Source organism: Cibotium barometz, chromosome 18 (assembly GCF_041138505.1).
Source record: "Cibotium barometz isolate CiBa-2024 chromosome 18, ASM4113850v1, whole genome shotgun sequence".
Classification (NCBI taxonomy): domain Eukaryota; kingdom Viridiplantae; phylum Streptophyta; class Polypodiopsida; order Cyatheales; family Cibotiaceae; genus Cibotium; species Cibotium barometz.
Window position 1 is genome coordinate 20,131,407 of NC_141063.1, and position 16,544 is coordinate 20,147,950.

General features: G+C 41.5%; 1 protein-coding gene across 6 annotated transcripts in view; it reads right to left on the minus strand.

Moving 5' to 3' along the window:
- Positions 1-16,544, minus strand: part of LOC147629048 (tRNA/rRNA methyltransferase (SpoU) family protein) — a 276,989-nt gene that overhangs the window by 131,128 nt on the left and 129,317 nt on the right. For all 6 annotated transcript variants that reach the window (XR_015267878.1, XM_086812261.1, XM_086812260.1 and 3 more), the window contains 2 exons: positions 11,725-11,887; positions 11,446-11,583 (listed from right to left, as the gene is read on the minus strand). Coding sequence is in view for 5 of the 6 variants with exons in the window: in XM_086812261.1 (XP_086668387.1) it covers positions 11,446-11,583; positions 11,725-11,887 (301 nt within the window). In the remaining variant the exon portion in view is untranslated. The remainder of the gene's footprint in view (positions 1-11,445; positions 11,584-11,724; positions 11,888-16,544) is intronic.

Below are 16,544 nucleotides of genomic sequence, written 5' to 3' on the forward strand. Positions count from 1 at the left end.
TTCATTTCTAGTTTTGCTCTTGCTTTCATATTTCACACATGGTATCAGAGCCAATGTTGAGAGGTGAAGAAGAAGGAGCCTGCTTTAGCTGCAAAGCTCGAAGAAAGGAGTTGTTTTCTTCATCAGCATAGGCTGTCCTTATAAGCAGCAGCGGGTCACACATGCTGTGGCTCTTCTTATCAGCTCCTCGTCATCAGCAGCCCTCCTGTCTCACAGAGGCTGCAGCTCATCTCATCAACGGCTTGTCACATCAGCAGGCGACTCATCATCAACAACGCCTGAAGCTCGTCATCAGCAGAGCAGTCATCATCAGCAGGTCTATGTGGCACGCTGCCCGCCGGCTTGAACTGTCTGTCCACTCCTACGTCCTCCGCCGGCCTGCTGTTTCCCAGTAGCTGTTGCGCACTCCTACGCCGGCCTCTTTTCAAGTTGCTGCTGGCGCTTCATCCTCTACAGTCTGCGCATCACTTCATACCTGCAGCTACTGTCGGAGCAGCACTTGTACTGCTGTATTACACCTCTGCAGCAGCCTACGTCTATCTGCTGGAGGCGGTGTTTCTTCATCTACAGGCTACGCATCATCTAAAGGCAGTTCAGTTCTGCCATCGCTTCCTTTTGAAGAATCCACAAGGTACTGTGCATTGTCTCCTTCAGTTTGCTGGTCAGTCCTTTTCTTATCCTCATATCTGCAAACTGCTAGTTCCTCATGCTTCGATGGGCTGTCACATGCTATGGCCCTGACAAGTGGTGAGAGAGCCGGCTTCTAAAAACAGTTTGGATCTCTTCTTTCATTCATTTTTGCAATCTTGTAAGGGAATAGACACTGCCCTTGCATTTTAGCAAGAGGTAAGACCTTCCCACATGGCCTCTTCTACTCATTCTCTCATGTCTATCGACAAATTCAATGGCTCCAACTTTCATACTTGGCAAATCAAAATCAAGTGCCATCTTATGAAAGGTCTTTGGGAAGTTGTTCACCATGCTGCTCCCAAAGATTCCGACATTGAGCAAGTTATCACTTATGCTCCCACTGCCAAGAATGACAAAGCCTATGCTATCATCCAGCTCGGTCTTGGAGATGATTACATTCATCACATCTCCGACATACAGTCTGCTTCTCGAGCATGGATCACTTTGGATACCCTTTTCGGACCCCGCTCTAAAAACTCTAAGATTGCACTTATGATCTCATTCTTTGATCTATATATGCAGGAGGGAGCTACTATAGCCTCTCATGTCAATTATTTTCGCAGTCTTATGGTTCAACTTGCATCAGTAAAGTCCCCCATCTCCGAAGATATTGCTATTGCTGTGCTTCTCAAAAGCTTACCTAACATCTATGCTACTCTTGTCACTACCTTCAAGTATCACAATAATCCTACTCTTGAAGGTATCATCAATGCTCTCCAAGAAGAGGAAAGAACAAAACAACAAAAGGTAACTGACACTGCATTCTTAGCAAAGAAAGGAGGTTCTAAAGTAAGAAAGCCTTGCACCCATTGTGGGAAAACTAATCATCTGGAGAAGGACTGCTTCAAGGCTCATCCATGCACCATTTGTGGCCGTGATAATCACCGGGAGAAGGACTACTACTCTAAAACCTCTACATCAGCCCCTGCATCTACCTCAGCCCATGTTGCTGCAGCATCTACATCAGCAGATCTTGCTGTTCATTCCTATGATGAGGAATGGGCTTTCTGATTACTTCACCCTTCTTGTCTACCACTTTGACCACCGATGATGTCGGTCAAGGGGTTCTATGTCTTACTCATTCTGCTTTAGGACCTCTCTCTTGTCCCTACTTGAGAGGCAGAGATTGCCCTTGAGGAGGGATGTCTTCAAGGTCCATCTGTTTGTCTACAGTCAGTTCTACAGTCAGTCTTCTGTCTATCTAGTCTTGTCTGTCTATCTGTTGTCTGTCTATCTGTCTATCAATCTGACTGTGTCTTGTTTTAGATCCATCTTGTCCCTACCCTTGTGGACCCATATGAGGATATCACTTGAGGAGGGGTGTCTCAGGATCTTTTTGTCTCTCATGTCTTCTCAGTCTATCAGTCTTTATGTCTATCTTCTAGTCTTTGTCTTTTTTTGTCTTCCTTCTAGTGTCCACTTAAGGAGGGTGTTGGAAATAAGTGCACACTAGGTGTACTATTTCTAGTCTAGTTTCACTTAAGTCTTTGTGTCTTGAGTCTAGTGCCATGTGGCACCTCTACATTTATCCCATAAGTCAGTCTACTCAATCTTGTACTTCTCACCTATATATTGTAGGTGTCACATCAATGAAAGTATCAATCTTGTGTCTTGTCTACACTCATCTCAAGGTAACTCTTTGTCTTTCATTTATTCTTGTTTCATTTCTAGTTTTGCTCTTGCTTTCATATTTCACACATTTACAAGGGGTAGATATAATTTTGGGTATGCCTTGGAGACACAAATACAATCCTATTATAGACTATGACACTCATAGCATTTCTCTAAGGAAGGACAAAGAAAATATTATCCTCCAGTGTCAAGTCAAAGGAGAAATGAGTCCTTTGTTGAGTCACACTCAAGCAAAGAGAGCTCTAAGAAAAAGAGACAAGACTTATATGGTATGGGTTAACCAGCTTGATGCTGAGTTAGACACATCCAAAAGACCAAAGTTTGATTCTTTTATCTCCAAATTTAGTGACTGTTTCATGGAAGATCTGCCTCCAGGATTACCTAAGTCTAGGCTAAAGGATCATAGTATTGACTTATTGCCTGGAAATTCCCCGCCTTGTAAAGCTCCCTATAGAGTCAACAATTTAGAGCAAACAGAAATCCAAAGCCAAATAGAAGACTTGCTAGAGAGAGGCCTTATTCGACCTAGTAGTTCACCTTTTGGAGCTCCAGTACTTCTTGTTAAGAAGAAGAACGGAACTTACCGAATGTGTGTAGACTATCGTGCATTGAATAAGATTACTGTCAAGAACAGATATCCTATTCCTAGGGTAGATGATCTTCTTGATAAGCTTAGAGGATCAAAGGTCTTTAGCAAGATTGACCTAAAGTCTGGGTATCATCAAGTCCGTATGACTCAATCTGACATTTTCAAGACAGCTTTTAGAACCCAAACTGGTCATTATGAGTTTTGGTTATGCCATTTGGTTTGACCAATGCTCCAGCTACTTTTAGCCGTATGATGAATCGTATATTCCTTAAGTTTCAAAGTTTTGTTATAGTGTTCTTTGATGACATTCTTGTTTTTAGCAAGGATCGACAAGAGCATAAACAACACTTGGAACAAGTGTTCAATCTTTTGAGAGAAAATGAATTATATGTCAATCCTGAAAAGAGTTCTTTCTTTCAAGAAGAGATTGAATACTTAGGTCATATAGTGTCGGCCGAAGGGATTCGTATAGATCCTAAGAAAATTGAGTGTATTGCTTCTTGGCCTACGCCTAGAAACATACATGATCTTAGATCTTTTTTTGGCTTATGTAGTTATTATAGGAAGTTCGTCAAGAATTTTACTTGTATTGCACATCCTTTGACTGAACTCCTTAAGAAAACTACAAATTTCAATTGGACTGATAAGCAAGATAAATCTTTTGCAACACTCAAGAATGCTTTAACACAAGCACCAGTTCTTACACTACCTGATTTTCAAAGACCATTCTTTATAGTAGTAACTGATGCTAGTGGCAAAGGATTTGGAGCTGTTCTTATGCAAGACAACCATCCTATTGCATATCAAAGTAGAAAGCTTAAGCCTGCAGAGCAAAATTATAGCACTTATGATAAGGAATTAGCAGCAGTAGTGCATGCTTTGAAAATCTGGAAGCATTACCTAATAGGCTCTGAATTTCTTATCAAGACAGACCAACAAAGCATTAGGCATTTGCTTACGCAACCTCTTATTTCAGATAGGCATATCAAATGGGCAGCTTTCATTCAAAGTTTCCAACCTATGATTCAATATCAACCTGGAAAAGAAAATGTTGTTGCCGATGCTTTGAGTCGAAGACCAAATATTGACAACATTTCTATAATTGAAAGTGAACCATTTGTTCTCATGAAAGAAACTTATGAAGTTGATCCAGATTTTTCTCAAATATGGATCAAATTACATGAAAACAATTGGACACCTCAAGGAAGTTATTCTCATAATGATGGCTATCTTTTCTTTGAGAAGAGATTGTGTGTTACTCAATCTTACAGACAACTTGTCTTGGAAGAGATGCACCAACCACCATTTGTGGGACATAGAGGAGTTTCCGCAATACTTCAAGTAGTTTCTCGAGAATTTTATTGGCCCCATTTGAAGAATGATGTAGCTAAGTTTGTAGCTGAATGTAACATTTGCCAAACAATCAAAAGCTACAAAGGCAAAGCTTTAGGATTGCTCATGCCTCTACCTATTCCTGATAGACCATGGGAACAAGTGTCTATGGATTTCATTACTGGCTTCCCTACTACTTCCAGTCACCATGACATGATTTGGACAATAGTGGACAGATTTAGTAAGCAAGCCTATTTCATTCCATGTAAAAAGACACTAACTTCTCAGCAAGCCGCGAACATATTTGTTAAGCAAATTTTTGTTCATCATGGTCTACCCAAAGTGATAGTTTCTGATAGAGATTCTAAATTTTGTAGTCACTTTTGGGTTGCTCTTTTCCCAAACTTAGGCACTAAGTTAGATTTTTCTACGGCTTTCCATCCGGAATCGAGAATGGACAAACCGAAGTTACAAATAGCACTATCTTAGATATGCTTAGAGCTAAGTACATACACCTACTCCAATTTGCTTATAATAATACTCCTCATATTGCTACTGGTCGAGCACCATTTGAGATCATCTATGGAAGAGCATTGCCTATTCCGGCTACTAGACTCTCTCATAAGATTGAAGCAGCCGACCAATATGTTAGAGACTTTGATCGCATTCTATCTGAAGTGCGTGACTGTATTCAAAGAGCTCAAGAGAAGTATACATCTCAAGCAAATAGAAAGCAGAAGGTGATTATGTACTTTTGAGAATTGAAAAGCGTCGATTAAAGAGTGTGGACAAATTCCCTGCAGTGAAGCTAGCGCCTAGATATTATGGGCCATTTAAAATCCTCAAAAAGATTAATGATGTGACCTATAGACTAGAGCTTCCATCTAATTGGAATATCCACAATTCTTTTCATATCCATCTCTTGAAACCTTTTCGAGGAACACTTCCTACTCACCCAACATATGAGGAACCACCTCTTATTGAAGGAGAGAAAGAAGTATTAGTTCCTGATGCTATCATTGACCAAGAGATAACAACAACAAGGACAGGTAATCAATACTTCAGGTATCTTTTGACTTTTAAGAATCATCCACAAGAAGATGCTAAATGGATGCCTAAGAAATTTTCCCGAGTTTACCCTGAAATTCTTCATTCTTTTCAAACCCAGCCATAGTTGTCACGGTACGAAAATACGATACGGTACGGTACGATACCGTACGGGAATATTCGGTACGATATGAAATTTTGGGATACGGTACGATAAAATACGGTTTTTATTTTTTACACTTACAAGCTATGGAGCTTCAAGCTTGAATGTGAGGGAAGGTTGGGAGGGGAGGAGTCTACAGTGCTTGAGAAACCAGTACATGGATATGTGTCTCTTCCGGTTGGATCTCCCGATTGTCTCCAAAAAAGAACCTGGATGGGTAATGCAATACCAAAGGTCTCCCAGTGTAGCGTTTATGACTAAGGAACCGTCCTTGCACAAATACGAGGAGTGCATCTAGGGTGATAAGTTTAGGGACTCCTCTCTAGATCAAAATGGCCATGTCCAAATGTTCTCCCTTGTGCATAACTTGAGAATCTAATTGTCTAGCCTACCTATACCAGGGATCCCCAAGTGATGTAGCAAGATTCTCTCATCCTACCAATCAAGTGTACACTACCAGTCTACCTCGCCAGATTTTTTAGGTCTCTCCACAACCCCATATGGAATACTGAGTGGACACGAAAGTTGCGAAGTATTGCGAGCATTTGGGATCTTCGTAAAGCAGGGTTTCTATTTTTTTTAAGCATTTGGAAATTTTTTTTCAAGGAAAAAAATTTTTTGGGGAAAAAAAAAAAAAAAAAAAAAAAAAAAACTTAACTCGTACCGTACGATATCGTACGAATTCGTACGGTATCGTACCGTACGACTCGTACGTACGAATAGGTTCGTACGCGTACGAGAAACAACCATGAACCCAGCAAATCCGCAATTGAGGACAATTGCAAACTCAAGCAAGAGGGATGTCATGAGAATATATTTTAAGTCCTCTAGAAAAATATTATTTATCTCCTCTTGAGTAATTTGGGGACGCCTAGATTACTCTTGCGTCATGCCGGCTAGGTTAATATCGTGGGTGATACCACTATAAATATTAATACGTGCGGTATATGACGTATGTTTGAGGCCACCTATGATTATTTCAGTTAGGTTTGTATAGCAGGGTGATTCCTGGGGTACTTACGCCTGGTAGTCATGAGTTGGTGATGATTTGTGCCTGTTTAATATTTATGGGATTAATTTAATAATTAATTGGGCTTATATTTTCAGGTGATGAAGACTATGGGAATTGAAGAGTTTACTTTGGAAGAAATGTCTTGGATCATCACATTTCATTTTTGGCAAGCATAGTAGCTTGTAACCTTATTAAATGATTTTTCCATTTTGAACTTTAGGAAAGATACATTTATTTTTGTGGAATTTATTAAAGCCTATGGCTTTACCCTAGTCCCAATTTGACACTCTATTTTTGTTAAAGAAGAGTGCCGTGCTCTCTAAAAAGCACATCTTGTATTTTGGGGGCTATGGTCTAATTTTGGTGAAAAGGAAAGCTAATAAAGAAATACTCTTGTGTGGGGAGAGGCCACGCACAAGAGGGGGAAAGATTGCACCCAATATGGTCTTTTTGGAGCTAAGTATTTTTGTTTAAGTATTTTAATTTTTCAATTGATTTGATTTAGTTGAAGCTTACAAGCAATGGTTTTTATGATTGAATTAATTCTCTACTTTCCACAATCAATTCCTAGAATAAGATTCCGGTTGCACTTACTCTCATACAGAGAGTGATTTGCTACCTTGTACAGGTTCACACTTCCACTACAGGGGAGATTTGTAGACATATGCTCACTTATGGTAGTGCTATGTGTGAACAGGGCTTAACCAAGGACACTTTTTTCCATGTGGTTTTTCCCCTTGGACATCAAGTGTGAAAGGACACTCTAACATATAATATTTTGTACTTCTATATTATATGGATGTGGCACACATGCAAGGGTTGACTTGTATTTTGTGGATACCACACTTTTGGCTCTCTCTCTCTCTCTCTCTCTCTCTCTCTCATTTCTGTGTGTGAGCTTCTCTACCCTGCACCTAACCCTAATGTGCAGTTTTGTGTGTGTGAGTGTGAGTCCAACACCCAACAATGATGTGAGAAGTTTCTTAGGACTTTGTTCATATTATAGGAGGTTTATCCGATTCTTTGCAGAAATTGCTTCACCTTTACATCACCTGACCAAGAAGGATGTAAAATTGCGATGGACAGTTAAGAAACTGGAAGTCTTCAACAAGCTTAAGGAAAAGCTAACCACTCGTCCAGTTTTGGTTTTACCAGATCTTCATAAACCTTTTGTGGTACAGTGTGATGCATGCGGGAATAGCATTGGAGCTGTTCTTATGCAGGAAGGACATGTTATTGCTTATGAGAGTAGAAATCTATCACCAGCAGAAAGGAATCTACAAGTATATGAGAAGGAGCTTCTTGCAATTATTCATGCTCTTTTTACTTGGAAGCATTCTTGGGGTTGATTTCATTATTCAGAGTGATCATCAGAATCTTCGATATTTCCTTACCCAAACGAAGCTTTCACAGAAGCATATGAGATGGGCAAACATTTTGTCCATGTTTCACTTTTAGATTGTTCATGTAGATGGCAAAAAGAATGTGGTAGCGGATGCCTTGTCTAGGAAACCACATGTGGCCGCCGTCTCCATTATCTTTCATCTCATGAACTTGATGATATGCGAGAACAGTATGTTCATGACTCAGATTTGGAGCGGATTTTTGATCGTTTGACTGAAGGAGAGCGAGTTGATCATTATTCTCTCAAGGAAGGATTTTTTATGATACATGACAAATTGTGTGTCACATCTCAGTTGAGGCAGAAGGTTTTGACAAAATGCCATGCTCCGCCTTATGCAGGCCATCGTGGTATTGAGGCTACAGTGAAGGCTTTGGAGGCATTCTTTTATTGGCCTACTATGTGCTGGGATGCTAATGCTTTTGTTCGTGATTGTATCATTTGTCAAAAGGTAAAGTATGACCATCAAAAGACACCTGGGCTTCAACCTTTGCCTGTTCCAGATAGACCGTGGGAGAGTATTGCTATGGATTTTATCTTTGATCTTCCTAGGACAAAGAGTGGGAATGATGGCATCTGGACTATCATAGATCGTTTCAACAAGCAGGCTTATTTCATTCCAATTAGGAAGAAGATTAATGCAGAGTAAATGGTGCAGATATTTTTGGCGAATATCTTCAAGGACCATGGGATGCCCCATCTATTGTCAAAGACCGAGATCCTCGAATGACGAGTTTATTTTGGAGAGCATTGCTCAAGAACACAAAGACTTCGTTGAAGTTCTCATCGTCTTTTTCATCCACAAACAGATGGGCAATCCGAAATTGCCAACTCAGTTGTATTGGATCTTCTAAAGTGTTATGTTACGGATCATAAGGAACAGTGGGAGAAGTATCTTCCTTTGGTGGAGTTTGCTTACAACAACACCATTCACACTTCGACAGGAAAGCACCTTTCGAGATTGTCGAAGGCGCGAAGAAAGTACCTCCAATCCTGCATACGAAAGATAAGATCTTCAAGGCAGATCGTTTTGTCGAGAATATGGATGAGGCTTACAAGAAGGTTAAGTTGGCTCTTCAAAGGAAACGGAGGAAAGCAGCAAACCTTCACCGTTGATCATTGGTTTTTGATTTGGGTGATTGGGTGCTTTTGAGATTTGAGAAGGCTAGACTCAGGAAAATGAAGGGTAAACAGAGCTTATATCCTAAATTGAGTATGCGGTACTACGGGCCTTTTCAAGTGATTGAGAAGATGAATGATGTTTCCTATCGTCTTCAGTTACGAGATCATTGGAAGATTCATAATGCATTCCATGGGAGTCTTCTTAGACCTTTCAGAGGTGCGTTGCCTACAGAGCAGGTTGAGCCGCAACCAAAGGTGGAAGAACTTGATGAGATTCTTCAACCGGAACAGATTTTGGCACATAAAGAAAGAAAAGTCAGAGGAAAAGTTTCACGTCGATATCTGGTGAAGTTTGTGAACTATTCAACTATGGATTCGAAGTGGATGGAGGAGGGTGACTTGGCAGATTCACCGAGGATACTACAACTTTACCTCGAGGCTTTTAGTTTGGAGCCTACCTTAGAAAGTGCTTCAACAGGTTCAGCTATGGATTCTGGAGTACTACCTGTTACTCGAGAGGGGTGTGACTTTGCTCCTTTGTCACAGAGTTCACTTGGATAAGATCTGGAAGTTGCTTGGTGTTCTTATCAGCACACCCGTGATACTGACCTGACAGAATATCTGCCTATAGGGTTTCTATGATATATGTGTGTACTAGTCACATGGTTTGAATCATGGATATACGAATATCTTCAAAGAATGGGGACACCTATTCTGGAGTTTCGTTTGATATGCATCAATGTTTATTCTTGTTTATGGTGTACTGCTGATCGTGGGTCTAGTGGGATGGCCATGAGCAGAGCAGGTAAAGCATCCAGGGGGACATGACTATTCACAAAGTGTATGCTTTTGATTTATGTTATTCCGATGTTCTGTTTCAGTTGGCAGGACATAGCTTTCTCGTTGCTCTCTTAGGTTCTGTTTCAGTTGGCAAATCCTTTGAATGAACAATCGAGAACGATTGCTTTGTTTTAAGAGGGGGGTATGTTTCAAGACTGAGTATTTTGCCTTTTTATCTTAAGCATTGTAATCATGTTTTAAACCTGTTTAGCATTCACTAATCATGTTTACCTGTAAATGCATGTGTAAGTTTGTACACGTGTGTGGATGCATGTTTGGTGTGTGTGTGTGTGTGTGTGTGTGTGTGTGTGTGTGTGTGTGTGTGTGTGCATGTTCATATGCATGTGTTCTTTTCTTATCCTGTTGCAGGGGCAGCATCTTTTGGGACAGCACACTCAACAGTTGACGTGGCACTGCCACATGGCAGCTGACGCGTGTGCAGGTACGGCTGGCTGCATAGGCTGTACTGCACGTGTGGCTGGCTGCTGCGCAGGAGCTGAGGCGGCTTCAGGTACTGCCACTTAGGCAAGCACACAAGCTTAGCGCTGCAACGTCTGTAGCAAGGCAGCAGAGGCAAAGAGAAGCAAAGCTGTGCAAACAGGCGTAGGGCGGGCAGTAGCAAAGGCAGCTGGCTGAGGCGTTGGGCAGCAGCAACAAAGCGATGTGCAGCACGGAAAGCGTGGGCGCCAGACAGACAAACGCGAAGGCAGCAAAATGCGAAGGAAAGCAAACGCAAAGCGCCGGGCAGCAAAAAAAAATAAAATAAAATCAACGTGGATTTCTTTTTTTTTTCGAAAACACTCAAGCGCCATGTATTTTCTTTATTTTTCTTTTATTTAAAAAAAATGAGAAGAGGAGCTTTTCGATAGTCTTTTTGAGAAAAGCTCTTTTAGTAGATTTTTCTAAGGGGGAAAAGCATAGCTTTTTCCCCCAAACTTGTATAACACCAACAGCACATTTGACCAATGTTCAATATCATATAAACTTTAACATCCCTATGCTTTTTACAATCGTTCATCAAGGTCAGCATGTTCAATCACCCTACTCCACTCCTCCATAAGCGTTATTGCCTTGATACTCTTCATCAACTTCCACACCACAATCTGTATTGAGATGAGCCCTTCAATGTGCCTTATACCACTATTGACTACGAATAACAGTGGATGCTGCAGATATTGTTGATATTCAAAGAAAGCTAGACCAGCTGTTACTTGGTAAGCCTTGCAACTAAGCAGAGACCCCAGTAGCATTTTTGTGGAGCATAGAAAAGCGTGGAGTATAGCTTTACATTGGGGTTGTACATGAACACACACAAACACCTGCACACATGCATGCATGCACTTCACATTAAGCACAAAAACGCCCCTCTTTATCATGAATTACATGCTTCGTATTGTAGGCAAATCCAATAAAAATTAACATCAAACTACACTCAGAAACAAGGCAAGGATGGGTAAAATATGTTTTCCGATAACACTTCTTCATATTAAGCACAAAAAAAGCACCACTTTACAGCAAAGTACACTTCATTTCTTAGGCAAATCCAGCAAAAGTCAATATCAAACTATAATGAGCAGAAGTGATGGAGTAACTTTTAATATTTCTTGTAGATTTACCAAAATCTTTATGATGTATTGGGTCACTGATTGTTAAAAGCAGAGGACCCAAGACAAAGGCTTTTGGAATAGCTAGTGCAAGTTTTGGTATTTTGGTCCACTCGAGTTCCATATATGACTGTAAAATCAGTCGCCGCACTGCCAACAATTCAATACCACACCATAGCAAATACATGTCAGTATGCACTCAATAAAGACTATTCCTCCTCATTATCAAAGCATAAAGCTTATGCAAGCATTCAACAGCTCTTGGTTATTGATTTCTTCCACGTGTATCACCTTGTGGATTGTCATGTTTGAATCCTCGTTCCCATAGAGCAGTTACCCACCAGATGCTGGCATCTATATCCTGTAGGTGGCACTTGCCTTTGAGTTGAAGAAACTGAACTGAAGCTTCGATTTTGGTATCTTTCCCACACAAAGTAGGAAGAAGCAATGTTATCTGTGGCACAACCCTTGATGTAATCAGATGTAATGTCCTTCATGCACAGCAGAAACTAAATATTCACAATTAAATGACATAAAAGAATTTGTAACCAAACCCTCCTTTTAGTTCAGGTAGTACTAGCCTGCTAGCTATACATTAGCCTAGTGGTTTGAGTTTACCCCTCCTAGAGTGGAGGTTGATTCCTCAGGACACCACTCCCCCTTTTAACGGTGAAGGTTCATGTGGCCTAGTGTGTGAATCATGCGGGTGGGCATGATGGTCGTCACACACATAAAACATACATTTCCAGTGGTTCGTCTAGCATGTCCCCACCTCATACACGACAAATAGATCCACGGCATGACTGCATGAGCCGGCTCTTCAAGCTTCAACACTCTAGATCCTTGGACTTGGCTGGGCATCCTTGAAGGCTTGTGTCTATTGTGTGATCCTCTAACAACATTGCACGGTGTTCCCTTCAATTGGCCAAGCGTGGGGCATGTCACGACCGCTTGCCCAATGTGCCTTAAATGGTTAATATATTAGAAGATTGGTACCCGCTTGTGGTACTCTTGTGTGTATGCATGCGTGCGCGTGTGCGTGTGTGTGTGTGTGTGTGTGAGTAAGTGAATGAGTGAGTGAGGTTGCCATGCAAGTTGAGGTCTAGCCTCTACATTACTTGCCTTGTAAATATGTCTATACCAATTAGGTGCTTTACTTACAAGTTACAATATACAAGGCCTCTATGATGTAAAAACACTGGAGGTTGTTTTGGTCATATACAAATACTATGCATCCCCATGTGGTTTGTTTGCAAGAACATAATCAGCATAATTTTGTTGGAAGATAAGGAGTCTTTCTCTGGATATCAAATCTTCTATGCAGGAACTCATGCTCTTTCTGCCGCCCTTATAATGGTTAAGCATGATTTACAACCTATATTAGCCTATAATGATCCGAACGGCCGTCGGCTTGTGGTACAATGTATGATTGCAAGAGAGCTACATGAATTTGCGAGTGTTTATGCATCGCAAACTTCGGCGTATAGAGTTGAGATGTGGCGCTCCTTACGCGCATACCCATGGATTTCAAATGCTTTCATTACACAAGATTTCAATAACTCGCCTCACTTTAATGATAACACCACTCACCGCTCTCATATGATGCCCTCTGAAAGGCAAGATTGGATGCAGACAATGACTTCTTTGGATGCATGTGATTTGTGGACACAGCTCATGCCACATTCAAAGGGTTGTACTTTTCATCATAATGTTGTATTGCATTACTGGGCACGTTTGGATACATGGTACCTTCTAAATGCTACTCAATATGATGCATACACATGCAAGATATGGATTGATCACACATTGCACCTCTCTGATCATTCGCCGGTATGGCTTGGTCTGTACTTTGGCGTGGCTGACAATGACAGTCCTTTACCTCATCAAAGATTAGTAACAGTTATTTCTCACACGCTCTTTTCGTTGATTAGGTACGTGCAGCTGCACATCCTCTTCTCATGCACATGCAAGAGGATATAGATTTCGCTTGTTTAGCAGCTCAGCTTTGTCCAACGAATGCAAGCTATGATACAGGACTATTGCAAGTGGCACATGGGAGAGAATAGAAGACAAATTGAACAAGCAAAAATTGTAATAAAAGAATACACTGAAATCAGTCATTTTAGAGAGTTGAATAATGATGAACAGCAATTGTTATTACAAGCTGAAAATTGTCCTTGCCATAATGATGAACGTAAGCTTAATAAATGGCAAACTGAAGTGAGACAGTAGCCATTACTTGATAAAGGCTGCTCATCAAAGTCTTTTTTAAAAGACCCGCATGCTTCCAGACAAAAACATTGCATTGCAAGTGTCAAAAGAACAGATGATGTGACATGCAGGACCTTATTGAGGGCCCCCAGATTCGTCCAGTCAGAGTTGTTGGCAGTTAGGGAAGCACGTCTTTGTTGACACCCCCCCCCCCCCCCCCACCCGAGGAATAATCCCAGAGAGTGTTAGCCTTTGGTTGTATGGTGGCTGCCCTATCAGACATTTGCATTGGGACCCCGGTGAGTGGGAGTGGAAGAATGCTTGTAACCCTTTGAAAAGCATGCCTTTTTTCAATTATACGGTGTGGAATGCCAGACATCTTAGCTTGGGACACATTCGGAGTGTCCCTACTCTTAGAACCCATTGGGAATGTTACGGCATTTCGACTGACATTCAGAGGGTATTTTGGCGGAGATATAGGAATGCCACAGATTTCCTCCTTTATCTCGATTTCTCTTCATGGTGGTCTGGCCACCAATCAGTGGAGGTCTGTTACTGGTGCTTGCCTAGCATGCCCTAGATGTGAAGGAGTTTCGGAGTCAGTTTACCATTGTTTATGGGAATGCAGGGAAGCAGAGAGGGTTTGGTTTGCGATTGCACACCTCTTTGGTAGGATTAAGAGGGATGCTATCATTTCTTTTGGTTCTATCATTTGGTTGACACAGTCTGGGCCTCAGCTGAGATTCGAGGGGACTGACAGGAGCTTGGCCATTATGGTTAGGCAAGGAGTTGCTCGGCAGTGTTGTCTTCAGGATTTGCCACTTTCACACTTTGTCCCTCCGACACAAAGGTTACACAGCTCTTGGGAGATTATTGCTAGCATCTCAACCTGGTCTATCTGGAAGGCTAGATGCACTGAGGCCATTGAGGGTACTCCCATTCTTGTTTCTCAATGTCTTTGCAGGATTTGGAGTGATATTATTCACAGGGATCTTCGAGGGCTGCGGAGAGGAAGCGCGGCCAGTTTATGAGAGAGTGGAACATTGGTATCTTTTTCACATCCTCTCATTCGAGACCCTATTGGCAGCACAAGGCTCCTGATTGGTTGAGATCTCCACCTTGCTTGGTGTGAAATCTCCATTTTGTAAAAATTTTTCATACTTAATAGAAGTCTCCTTTTTGAAAAAAAAAAAAAAAAGAACAGATGGTACTTGGACTTGTGCACAAACACAGCTTGCAGATGCTTGCCATGATTACTTTTCTCGCATTTTTGTTGCCCCTCTTCCACTTTCAAGGGAGGCTCTTGATGCGCGAGAACTCTTCTTGCAACAAGTTATGCCTGTCATTACACACCAAGAGGCTAACAATATGGATGAGCCTTTTACGGATGTAGAATTGGATGATGTTAAGAGGCCTAGGCAAATAGAAGTCTCCAAGTTGGGATGGATTGACTATGGAGTTCGTTAAGATGTTTTGGGATATTTTGAGATCGCCAATTTTGCTAATGGTGAATCACTGCTAGAATGTAGAACAGTTGCCATGCTCATGGAAAGAAGGCTTGCTGAAATTACTGTGCAAAAAGCAACTATGTGAAGCCATATCGGATTAGCGTCCTATGTCTTTGATGCCACTCATATATAAACTCGTAGCCAAGACACTTGTTAACAGAATAAAAGGTGTCCTACATGCAGGTCTACATCCAACACAGTATGGATTTGTCCCTCGAAGAAAAATCAGTGACAATAAGCAAATGTATATATTGGCATTGAATAGAAAATCAAAGCGGATAGAACAGGGTTACGTTTGCTAGGCAAGAGCTTATATGTTCGCCTAAAATTCATGGTGAGCTCAATGTCCTTAATATTTATTATCATATACTGGCAAGGAAGACCACTCTTCTAGCTGCATTTATAAAGCAAATCAAGCCATGGGCACGCATGCTAGGAGCTATGCACACTAACATGCGAACAGATGCATATGGACATTGGATCATCAATTATGATGATATAATCTTTGGGCATTTCCATGGTCGTATTCGAGGCTCTCCATATTCAACTATTCTCATTTGAGATTGGCAAGCTATACTGTCATTTACAATGGTCTGGTAGGCCTTCAAATCGGGGCAACTCATTGTTGTTGCAGAGTAGTCATTAGAGCACGGTATTTGATACACCGCTAGCTTTGTCTCAACCAAGAAGGGCCTCTTCAGGTTATGGGTATCTCCTTGCCTAGGGAGGATGATGTACCAGTCTTTTTTTCCGTACAGGATGGATGGCAGCTAGAGAGATGTGATGTGCACGACCTTATTGAGGGCCCCAAGATTCATCCAATCAAAGTTGTTGGCAAGTTAGGGAAGCACGTGTTTGTTGAACCCACCCCCCCCCCCCTAGCCCCCCCAGGGATGATCACAGAGAGTGTTAGCCTTTGGTTGTATGGTGGCTGCCCTATCAGACATTTGCCCTGGGACCCCGGTGAGTGGGAGTGGAAGGATGCTTGTAATCCTTTGAAAACCATGCCTTTTTTCAGTTGTACAGTGCGGAATGTCAGACATCTTATCTTGGGACACATTCAAAGTGTCCCTACTCTTAGACCCCATTGGGAGTCTTACGGCATTTCGATGGACATTCAGAGGGCATTTTGGCGGAGATTCTGGCACTCTTATAGAAAGCCACAGATTTCCTCCTTTATCTGGGTTTCCCTTCATGGTGGTTTGGCCACCAATCAGTGGAGGTCTGTTATTAGTGCTTGCCTAGCATGCCCTAGATGTGCACGAGCTTCGGAGTCAATTTACCATTGTTTATGGGAATGCAGGGAAGCACAGAGGATTTGCTCTGCGATTGCACACCTCTTTGGTAGGATTAAGAGGGATGCTATCATTTCTTTTGGTTCTATCATTTGGT